The 12374-nt window shown below is 33.0% G+C and overlaps 1 protein-coding gene across 13 annotated transcripts in view; it reads left to right on the top strand.

Moving 5' to 3' along the window:
• Nucleotides 1-12374, top strand: part of LOC148624052 (sodium channel protein para-like) — an 87532-nt gene that overhangs the window by 52924 nt on the left and 22234 nt on the right. For 10 of the 13 annotated variants that reach the window (XM_088566500.1, XM_088566506.1, XM_088566509.1 and 7 more), the window contains 9 exons: nucleotides 5023-5196; nucleotides 5860-6306; nucleotides 8038-8134; nucleotides 8836-8886; nucleotides 9150-9394; nucleotides 9655-9828; nucleotides 10825-11193; nucleotides 11448-11566; nucleotides 12088-12317. In XM_088566500.1, coding sequence (XP_088422626.1) covers nucleotides 5023-5196; nucleotides 5860-6306; nucleotides 8038-8134; nucleotides 8836-8886; nucleotides 9150-9394; nucleotides 9655-9828; nucleotides 10825-11193; nucleotides 11448-11566; nucleotides 12088-12317 — 1906 coding nt within the window. Of the gene's footprint in view, nucleotides 1-218; nucleotides 249-5022; nucleotides 5197-5859; nucleotides 6307-8037; nucleotides 8135-8835; nucleotides 8887-9149; nucleotides 9395-9654; nucleotides 9829-10824; nucleotides 11194-11447; nucleotides 11567-12087; nucleotides 12318-12374 lie in introns of all 13 variants that reach the window. The other 3 variants (XM_088566504.1, XM_088566508.1, XM_088566507.1) reach the window with 3 other exon arrangements.

Raw genomic sequence — 12374 nt, 5'->3', positions numbered from 1 at the left:
TGATTAAAAGACAAGGGCGATGTCAATTTTTAGCAGGAATAAAATCGAAAATAATTCAGATTCTTGTATTACTAAAAATAACAAAAAATAAACTAAAACCCTGGACGGGCAGTCGCACTTTGAATTAATTATACTCGATATATAATCACAGTCCTGTATTAACGATTGTAAGGTTATTGTTGGATAACGTTTAAACTGGACAATTTGTTATGAAAAAGGATGTATACCACGAAGGAATAGCCAATAAGGTAAGTGTAGGTAAGGTAGTTTGTCTTTCCCATGTCCATCCAACACGAATTGGTAGCCAGTCACATGGTACTATAATCAAACCCTTCACGTTTTCTTCAACTCATGGTACCACTTTTACATTGTGTGTATCAAGCTATGTGCTTTTAAAACACAAAGAAAATTGGAACTCACGGCAAAGTCATAGGAATAATATTTTTCAGCATTACACATAATTTTTTTGGGGATCAGGGCTTAACTGTCACAACACGTGCTTTGATGTATTAGAATTAGCGCATGCATTGGCCAAACATGCACTGTTGAGTTTCAAGTTCAACCTTACAGTGTGATACGCGTGATATCCTATATAAATTGACACGCATATTTAATCAGGGCAGCGGTGGCGGATCCAGATGGGTGCAGAAGGGGTTGGCACCAACTTTTCATAGGCAAATTTGTAATTTTCATGTGTAAAATTGACTTAAAATAGCTAATAATATCCTTGCTGGCCCTTTTTCTGAAGTACCTCTGCTGGCACCCCTCCTTTTCAAAATGTCTGGATCCGACCTTGGTGCAGTATCATTATCATATTACGATAATAGTGTTACTTTTTGCAGATGAGGCCTTTTAATATAAACTTTATTCTAATACATGTATGACATCCTTAACAGGCTTTGAGACCACAACTGTTGTCATATATGCGACTTATTGGGCGTGGCAATGGGCGTGGCTTGTGTGCCTGTAAATATAACTGCCAACCTTAATCACATAAACAAACACAAGTAACATTCCGATGTGTATCAGCACTTTTCATTCATTTCAGTAGCGTGAACAAACATCAAATTCATATTTAATAAATATATTAAATGTTATGTTTCAGAATAGTTATATTATATTCCGTAAAAATCACATGCACATATACTTGGGTCATATTCTCCACGTGCGCCATCATGTGTGAAACCAAACAATAACAATCGCCAATGAATGAAACGTTGTACCTGTCCATGTGTGAACACTGTGACCTTATAATATAAACGACTATTGCCATATCTATCATTGATCTACTTAATTCGCCTTTTCCTTCATTATAAAACAAAAACAAACAAAAAAACAACAAAAACAAATTTCACCAGCGACCATTTCAACCGACATAGCTAGCGTAAAGTGTATAGCCACGAATGGACAAACATGGGGGGTTGGGGGGTCCTAAGGGTGTCGTAATAGGTCACGAAAATGAAAAAAAAAGTACCGTTATTGTCCTATTAGAATCGAAATAAATCACAGAAACTCCATTTGATCATTGTTTTACCACGGGCTATCGTTCGTGGTAAACTAATGCGGCATAAATGGTCAGCCCGAGGTAAAACAATGATAAAATGGAGTTTCCGTGATTTTTTTCTTAATGTATCATGGTCTATACAATTGAAAAGTTAATTAAACTTCGGTCTGTTCCGATCTATAACTAGGAGAATTACATGCACTTATACAGAACTAAAAATACGCACCTTTAAATTTTTGTTTCATTTTTTTAGTCGCTAATCGGGTGGGGGGGGGTTCCATGGATGGGCGTGTGTCGGGCTTACGCCTCTCCTAAAATTGAGATTTTGTTTTGTATGAAATCTTGATTTTTTTTTACAAACTCTACCAAAATTAGCTTCGCTCGGCAATTACTTCTGTTTATGACGCCTAACCTGAAGTCCTGAATCATAGCGATTTATTCGTAAATTTCATTTTGGATGGATGTGGATAGTGATGATCGTCCGTTACAATGTTCAGCTTATTGCGAAAAGGACTGCTACTTGCCATGTTCAAATACTAACGCTTAGGCTTACAGAAATATATTTTAATATGAAATAGACAACTTATAGGATGTATACCCGGGTGTAGTAGTACATTCATACTTTGAAAGCTGCATTGCCGTCAATTCGGTTGTCAGTATCTAAATCTGAATGGTTAAATGCTACCACAGAGTTCATTTGGATATGCAACCCGTGGTAGGGTAGGGAATGACATTAAAAATTCCATAGTTCTGGCAGGTCCTCGGTTTCGGATATTGGTGTTTCCCAAAAGAAAATGTTCTATTCACTTTATTACAATTTAGTTTTTGGGTACCATGGATAATCACGAACTTTATGATATACACTCCCTGGGATGACGTACTGGTCCACTTAAAAATCAATGATGCTAGAGTGGATAGTAGAATTGTTAAAACACACATGTACGTATGTGAATTCCTACCTTCTTCGTTAATATATTGGTTATGATTACGCTTAAGCGAAGTAGTCTATTACTGCATTTCACTCCCCGACATTAACTTGTCTCTTTTGGCTCAACTCTTACCGTGTTGACTTATCCATCGGGACCCAATGTTAAAGAAGTCTAGGTTTGAAAAAAAAATGTTTGCCATTTAAGTCATTGTTGAGATGAGCGACCTGTTTCCATCCATTCAAGATTAGAACTGTACACATTCTAAGTATGAAGCGTCACTTCGGATACAAAATAATGGTCCTGCTTGCTGGCTTGCTGGCAACAGGGAGTATTTAAACTCCCTCCAGGCAATAAGTGTTCAGGAGTTCAAGGAAGTTAACCTTAGAAAATTCTAAAGCTTGAGATATTCTCAAAGCCGGAGATTTGCCGATGTTTTTTTTTCACATGTTAACATACCTTAGTTTAACCTAATTTCAATTTCACTGCGATAATTTCTCGTTTCATCTTCTCCCCTGAAATTTGACATGCAATATTTCCCTATAAATTATTGGTCTTTTTCGCAGGTTTAAGGTCAAACTTTGTTATGATTCAAATAAGATAGGAGAAGCTAAATCTCCGGATCTATCTAAGCAGTGGCGGATCCAAAACAAAAATTTGCGGGTGGTCCATAATTAATGTCAATTGGCCATGAGTTATTGCAAAAGTTGAGTTCCCACTTATGTTGTGTTAATGAGTCATCTATAGTATAACCTCATGAACTTATGAAAGCCAATTTTGATTTCAAAATATAGCTGTACATTTGACAACAAATGGCAGGGTTTAACTACTTTTTTCCCATCACACTAAGACAACTGAGTGCCTTAAATTTTGCAAGTAAAAGTACCAGTACCATATTTAGCAGGAATCAGCAGTGGTTGTTAAGATGGTTTAATATTTTTTAAAAGTGACACTTTGAACAGACGAGCGTCCTTCACTTCTGCTTAGTTTAGAAACTGACATTTTTTGCCTAAAATACTAACACATCCTGCTCTAACTTAGTGAGGTAAAACTAATTGTCTAGAAGTTGTTTTGACAGTTAAATACCAGGTAAACCATATGGATCACTATACTGTCATTTTGACAACTTGGGATATTGCAATCCAAGTATTACTATGAAAGGTTAATTAAAGAACTATCACTGGATTTTGTGAAAATGACACCTTGAAAAAAATAAGGTTCCACAAGGGGATGATCTGGTGCCCTGAGGAACCACCCCCTGGATCTGCCACTGGTTTACATGCTAAAGCTGAATAAAAAGATTGTCTATTTTGGAATCCTAACCCTGGCAAAAAGTAAATTTTTATATTTTCAATATATAAAATATCCTATCCACCCTTGCTAATGTATCTGTCCATGAGAGACCTGACAGGGTAGTCAAGGACGTTAAAAAAACCCTTAGTAGTTGTAAATGTATCACAGAGAAAATTATAGTACTAATGTACTATGCCAATTAAGAATAAGAAACTTGTACATAAAGCAATGAGTATGCAAAATCTTCAAATGTTGGTAGAGCATTAGTTGTCAGTTCATACATCTATATCCTGGAGATAATTATATGGTTGCCATTTCTTAATAAATTTGTACAAATACATATTGTATAGTGACAAGAAAAAAGTGAAGATAAATTAGGAGGAATATTAAGGAAACTAATTCTTGGAAGGATAAATGACAAAATAATTAAAAGTGGAAAAATGATAAATGCCGTACAATTGATTTCTGTAGAGGGGTGTGGTTTCAGGCTTCACAGGTATTATTCCTGTCAATTTTTATCTTAATTGACAAATTCTACATGCATTATATGATTATCTCACCTATCACTGAGGTTGAAGCACTATAAAATGGTTTTACAAATACATCCCATATACATGGTTGACAATGCATGACTTTACTAATAAAGCAAGGAAGTTTAGGTTGGCTTTTTGTTTGTTCCATAGTTATGCTTCTACTAAAGTTTTTTTCACTACAGTTGTCTTCTGTATTTACTGTTCTGATTGTTAACTACATGTACATGTTCTTGCACTGCCGAAGGGACAGTTCTGATTGTTAACTACATGTACATGTTCTAACACTGCTGAGGAGACAGTTCTGATTGTTAACAACATGTACATGTTCATACACTGCTGAGGAGACAGTTCTGATTGTTAACTACATGTACATGTTCTTACACTGCTGAGGAGACTGTTCTGATTGTTAACAACATGTACATGTTCATACACTGCTGAGGAGACAGTTCTGATTGTTATGTAGTAATATTTGCTGATTACAATGAATAAAATAAAATACTATTTTCTTGTAATTGCCATGAAGACAGTGCTAGATTTATATCTAATCACCTTAAATGAAGGTAAAAATGTCAATTTTCTTCATTTACTGTCTATTTCAAATTCCTTCAATTTACTACCTTCAGCTTTCAAACCTTCATTTTACAATTATATTTTAGTATATGACAAAAAGTAATACTTTTGTTTGCCTAGATAAACACCTGTGTACTTTCTTTTTTATGATTTTAATGGAAACCATTTTAACATTTACAATTTATGGTTTATTTAGAAAGAACAGGAGCGGCATGACAATGAAAAGAAAGAGCTTATTGAAATGCTTACAAAGAGTCCTTCTGATATCACTGGAAGTATACATGGGGATGGTGATCCAAATGATGATGAAAGAGGCTCAATTAAATCTGAAAAACCAACAGCAGTGGAAAATCACCTAACAGTGACAAAGGTATGTACAACACAAAGTTCTTAGTGCTTCCCTGTACACAGCTTTAATGCTGCTTTATATTTTGTATATGCTTTATAGTGGACAATTTGTGCTTCATATTATCAAAAAATTACTTAACATAGCAATACTTTCTTCTTTATATTTTCAAGTTGATGAGATTTTTATGTTCTTCAAATATTCACTTGAAACCGATAAAGATTTTTTTTATTTATAATAGTATAAAATATTTATGTTTTAAGTGAAAGTTTTGTTCTTTAAACTAAGCAGTTGGATCATGAACCATGTGATGATATCCCAATCAGTTAAATTTTTCAGTGATTTTTTTTTTTATTCAGAAGCTCTTACAATTTTCATCAAATGGAACGACTCAGCCTTTTTTCATTACACAGAAGAATTTATTAGTGTAGCAGGATCCAATCACATCCCATGTTGTTGCTTTCAATCCTTTTGTTTTGGCCAGTAAAACCTTCATTTTCCTGTCTCTTTGTAAGACTTACCTAATACTGGTATAATACTGAGTTCATAAATGATTAGTCTTACATGAAGTCAGGCAAATCTACAGAGCTAATGTTTTGCCAGAGTGACTTTATGAATTAAAACTATTAGTTCATAAAGTAATGTGTTTTGCTTTAAATGTAACACCCTTTATCCATTATTTTTCAGCCCAGTTATAGCCTGCCTGGTTCACCTTTTTTTCGCCGCCCTAGCTGGAAGATGAAATATGGCAAACAAGGACCCCAATTACACCCAGATCATCAACCTTTAGTGCCGCCATTTTTAGATATTCGAAACTTACCTTATGCTGATGATTCTAATGCAGTTACGCCAAATTCAGATGATCTATGCACTCTGCCTGTTAACAAACAATTCCTAACTGCACGAAGAAATAGCTTTGCTTCACTAACTCGACGTTCGCATGCTGGTGATGGGCGTCCGTCATCACGGCGGAGTAGTTATGCTTCACTAATCAGTAGGGCATCTAGATCAAGTGTTCGCTCCCATCCAAGATCTCCTAAAGACAAAACAGCAATATTAATACAAACTTGGGCCAAAAAACATCCTCATCTTCTTCCTGAAGTTGTGGTTGATAAAACAAAATCTGATGAAAATGTAAGAATTTATAAATCTATAAATCTAGAATAAAAGACTTCTTTTCAGTGAGGAACTTTTTTGAAATTGTGTTTTGCTCACATTAGTCATTTAAAACTTAAGTAAATGATGAGTATTTGAAATTAATACTGTGTATTTTTTATTAAAAAATATTTCCATCAAACATATGGTGCCGTACTTTGTTCCATATTTTTTTAGCTGATTTAGTGAACCTGCATGATTGAGAGACTTGATGCAGATCTGCTCATTAATATTCCAGACATTGTGTGTTAAATTGTTATTTGGGAAATTTAAGGACAGCACACAAACCCTAGTTATTTAAGTCCTGTTTAAATTTTCTACATTTTGTATATGAGGTAAAATTATGATGTGACCAATTGTTAACATTAAGTTGCATTTTTTATGAACTAATAAAATATTTATTTTAATTGCAGCTGAATAGGAAATTAATTTGTTATTTTTTGTGATATCATTATGAAGACAATGTGTTATTTGCATTGTTTTTTTTTTTCATTATTCCTCCAAATGAAATCTATCACTACATTTTTTTGAATCCCAACAAAGTAGGCAGTAGGTGTACTGTTCAAATAAAGTGTTAATACTGTCAGTCTTAAGTATTTTCAGACCTTGAAGTCAAAGGTAAACAAAATTTTGTTCATTGTCTTTAATGTCTTGACAGATTTTTATGTTGTAGGGTGTTAAAATTGAAAAGAATGATCTTAATTTTTAATTTGATTTTAATTGGATGACTTTTTGTAAGCAGAACTATGTATTATTGATATGAATTGGTACTGGTTGATACTTAAGATGTGTGAAAATTTACTGCTAACAATACATTATATGCTCTGTGTGAGTGGCATTGGGCTTAAAGCATCGTTTACATGTTTCAAGATTTGTTAATATGGTTATGTTATTTACACTGAACCTTTTTATGCATCATGTGGCTTAAATAACTCTATATGTAAGTCTTCTGGATAAGGATGTACCTTGTATTCTCCTGGATAAGATGGTGCCATTTTTGCATAAAATTGCTCAAACAAAATTCATAGCACTCTATGAGGCCAGCATGGGAAACCATTAGTGTAGGTTTGGAACAAGTCAACCGATTTTTTTTTTAAATCAGCTACTACATAAGGAATAGAATATGTGTCTATGGTTATAAAGAAAAACCTACTTGAGTTTACAAGCTCTTATTTATTTTCAAAGAACTGTAAACGTTTTTTTTTAAATGGACAATAAAATGAAAATTTATTGATACTTTGTTTTTTTTGTTGGTTATTTTCCTGCTATAAATGTTTAAATGCTCTGTTTTTTTTAATCGATGAAGTTTTTTTTTATATAAGACCTACGCTAACATGTAAATGAGGAATTTGTTTCTCATGTTGATATGTTTATTAACTCACCCATACTAAGTTTGAAATCCTTTCTTTTGCTCTGGTGATCTGTCTAATCTTTATACTAACAACTTGTTACTGTATTATATTATGTCAAAACAAAATGCACACATTTTCAATGGTACTTCTAATTACTTCTAATTACTTTTAATTACTTTTTGTTTTGCTTCATGAAGTTCATTTTTATTTACAAATACAAGAAGAATCCCATTTTTTAAGAGCATCAAAAGTGCTTATTACAGTTAAGTTTTTAAGTTCCTTGGATGTTTCTGTTTGTTCCTTTAGTAGGCATTATAAACACTGAAACTTGATTTATCAATATATGAATTTGTTTTAGGAATCCAGCGCTGGTTCAGAATTTGATGGTGAGAAGAAGAAAGGTGACCATGCTACAGTGTGTAGAACATCAAGTGGAAAAACCGTTGATGTACAAGGTAATTAAGGTATTAGTAGAGCTTTATAGCTACAGTTTTTAGAATGTGGAGTGGATAAACTACTGATGTACAAGGTAATTAAGGTCTTAGTAGAGCTTTATAACTACAGTTTGTAGAATGTGGAGTGGATAAACTACTGATGTACAAGGTAATTAAGATCTTCATAGAGCTTTATAACTACAGTGTGTGGAACGTGGAGTGGATAAACTACTGATGTACAAGGTAATTAACATCTTCAAAGAGCTTTATCACAAGGTTATGAAGATCTTCATAGAACTTAATGACAAGGTTATTAAATCCTCATTGAACTATATAACAAGGTGATTAGATCTTCATAGGACTTTATAACAAAGTTATTAAGATCTTCAAAGAACTTTATTTCAAGATTATTAAGATCTTCATAGAACTTTATAACAAGGTTATTAAGATCTTCATAGAACTTTATAACAAGGTTATTAAGATATTCATATAACTTTATAACAAGGTAATTATGATCTTCACAGATCACAAGGTCATTAAGATCTTCGCAGAAATGATTTACAGGAAATCGATATTGTAAGAAATTATAACCTGTATAATGTTGAATAAAGTTTTTGAGATTTGAAGTCGTACAAGTTACAGGCAGAATCCTCAGCAGAACCATTTTTTTTCATATTTTCCAGCTTTCACCTTTGCTGCCATATTATTCTTTATATTTCCAGATGTAATGGTAATAAAGGAACTGTTAGAGCATGCATCAACTCACAGAGGAAGTAAGTTCTCTCTCAGCATCTCTTAAAACAAATGGTTTGATTCAATTAGAATCGAATCCTGTGAATATAAGGCACCATGTTCAGTTTATTATATTGCCCTGCTTTATTTATTTAGGGTAAATTAATTAATAGTTTGAGATTTTTTCATTACCACTTTTTAAACAATTTATCTCAGTGAGCTAAAAAATCTAAAGGAAACATAAAATAAATACACATTAGTCTTGTTAAATAAAAAAAAATCTTAATGTTTGATTTCAATCCAGGTATATACAGTGGAAGCCTTATCTATGAAGAGGAGCGTCTGATTACCAGATTAAACAGAATATTTTGTAGTTGGACATGTTGTCAGCAGTGGCTGACCTTTCAGAAAATTGTCAGCCTGTTTATTTTAGATGCTTTTATTGACCTGTTCATAACAATATGTATCCTTGTCAACACCGCATTCATGGGTGCTGATCATTATGGAATGACTGATGAACTTAAAAAAGTGTTAGAGACTGGAAACTTTGTAAGGTTTTAGAATTACTAAGTTTATAAGGGAAGGGGTAATATTATTAGTGGATAAAATCTCTTCTGTATTTAAATGTCGTATAATACCTTCTTTGAATACATTATAATTGATCAATACTCCCATATGATCATAACTGATCAATTTATAGTAATTTATACATATTTGTTTGTACACATAGCACTGTGTAATATGATGTGCTCATTTTTTAACTTAAAGAAGATAATTGTAAATTAAACTTTATCTCTGTTTACTTTCAGGTTTTCACTGGAATCTTTGCTGCTGAAGCCTTTTTGAAAATAATAGCCCTTAATCCATTGGAGTACCTCAAAGACAGATGGAACTGTTTTGATATATTAATAGTTTTCTTGAGTTTCTTGGAATTGGCACTGGATGGCGTACAGGGGCTTTCTGTATTGAGGAGTTTTAGATTGGTATGTGTTTTGGGTCGAATTACTCTGGTGATATAATTATGTTGCACTTAAGTGATAATGTTATTATGAAGTTAAGTAATCAAGATGCATAGTATAACTTGAATGTTAAGATCAAGAGGTGGCAACATTTCACTCTTACACTTGGTCTTAATATTCAAGTTATCCTATGAATCTTGGTTACTTAAGTTTGTAATTACCTGATGGTGGGGTCATTTCACTCTTACACATGAAAGTTAAGGCCAAGAGGTGGAGTCATTTTACTCTTACACATGAAAGTTAAGACCAAGAGGTGGCATCATTTCACTCTTACACTTGGTCTTAATATTCAAGTTATCCTATGAATCTTGGTTACTTAAATTTGTAATTACCTGATGGTGGGGTCATTTCACTCTTACACATGAAAGTTAAGGCCAAGAGGTGGAGTCATTTTACTCTTACACATGAAAGTTAAGGCCAAGAGGTGGCATCATTTTACTCTTACACACAAATGCAGCACATTTTTATTTAGAGTTATTTTGGCCACAAGGAACACACATAATTATTTTAATACTGAAATAGCCTTACAAAATTTTTTATATCTCAAATTGATTTTAGCTGTCTAGTACTGTCAAAATCTGAAAAAAGAAAATATGTATGCTGAATTAAGATTTTCAATATTGTAATGAAATTTTTAAAGCTTATACAGACTTCAATGCTAAATTTCTTGGTAAATGATAAGGTATGAAACTGAACCCATTTATCAAATAAGTGATAATAATAAGTTAGAAGGTTTTAGACTGTTAGAGGTTTCATTGTTATATTAGAATATTGGAAAACTCACCATTTGTACCAAAAAGAAGCCAAAAAAAAAGTTTTGAAATCCATAAATATTTTTGAAAACATTGACAAACACACTTCTGAATTAGAATGAAATAAGTGAATTACTTTAATTAATTAATTGATTATTTAATTTTAGCTCTAACATAGCGCTATTTTGACTCATAATATTTTTTGCAGCTTCGTGTATTCAAACTTGCCAAATCATGGCCAACTCTAAACATGTTGATAAGTGTAGTAGCAAGAACAATGGGTGCTTTAGGAAATCTGGTATTTGTATTAGCAATAGTGATATTTATTTTTGCTGTGATGGGTCAACAGCTGTTTGGTGAGAGCTACAATAAATATGGTAATCCAAACGAGACTGACCCAAGGTTGAGGGACGCTGAGGAGCCTCGATGGCATTTTAAGGACTTTTTACATTCTTTTATGATTGTTTTCCGTGTACTATGTGGAGAATGGATAGAATCCATGTGGGGATGTCAACGTGTCTCTGGATGGCCTTGTGTCCCATTTTTCCTACTGACTTTTGTAATTGGAAACCTTGTGGTAAGTTTTGTAGTTTCCATGTCTAAAGGACTGAGAATAAGTAATCAAAAATAAGTGTAGCGTAAAATATTCAGACAATTGTTTTCAAAAAGGTTTTTATGACCATGTTTCAGATACAGGTATATTTTTTCCCAATCCTTTTGAAAAGCACCAGAAGTTTTCTACCAGTTCAATTTGAATAATTAAAGCATTATTAAAAATATTAAAGAAAATTGTAAGTGTGTACTTATATTTAAAAAAAAATTTTTTTGCAGGTATTGAATCTTTTCCTTGCTTTGTTATTGAATTCATTTAGTTCAGACAATATTGATGAGGAACCTGGAGCAAAGGCAGAACCAAATAAACTAGCAGAAGCCATTGGCCGATTTGAAAGGTAGGAATTATCAGATTTCATAGTATTTTATTATTTATTATTGATTGGATTGAAGTTTATACAACCATTTCTGGATGGTAGAGATGTTAAATCTGATATACATTTACCTGGTAGTTCTAAAAAACTTTCTGCCTGTAACATAGGCTAACGTACAAATGTAAATCTCTGGAATTCTTGTTGGTCACTTTGCCTTAACAGGATAACATGGCACATTTCAGTCATTTCAATAACAACACAGTGCAAAAGCTGTAAATAAATCCACTTCATTGTAAGGCAAAAATATTCTTTGCTGGCATTTCAGATAGCACTTTTCTAACATTTCTGCTGTTTTTATATACTACCCCAAACATGCATTTTTTTAAAGTTATGTCCTTATTATCACTTGAAGACGTTTTTGATTTTAGACAGTACTTGACCTAAGGATAGTTTAAGCAAATGGATCTGAGTAGATCTGTTTGATGTTAAACATTACACGATAGCTTAAACGCTTTACAGACTTAAAGATTCTTCTTATATTTCAGATTTTTTAGATGGATCAAAGTCAAAACTATTGTTTTGACCAAAAGTATTAAAAATGCTTGTTCTAGACAACGTAAACCGCCAGCCTTGCCACCCTCATCACCAGAAGTATCTCGTTTTGAAATGAATGGGAAAGACAACATGCCTGATGGGCATACTGTTCCCAATGGTATAGAACCACATCAGAATATAGAAGACCATCCAAAACTAATCCAAGCTGACACTGTGACAGGTCATTCTCTAACACTTAACTTCCTTGTCTCATGCCTCATTAATGTATACTTATTTC

Source organism: Perna viridis, chromosome 2 (assembly GCF_037379345.1).
Source record: "Perna viridis isolate PV_CMFRI_1.1 ecotype Kerala chromosome 2, ASM3737934v1, whole genome shotgun sequence".
Classification (NCBI taxonomy): Eukaryota; Metazoa; Mollusca; class Bivalvia; order Mytilida; family Mytilidae; genus Perna; species Perna viridis.
This window is presented reverse-complemented; position numbering and strand designations above follow the sequence as displayed.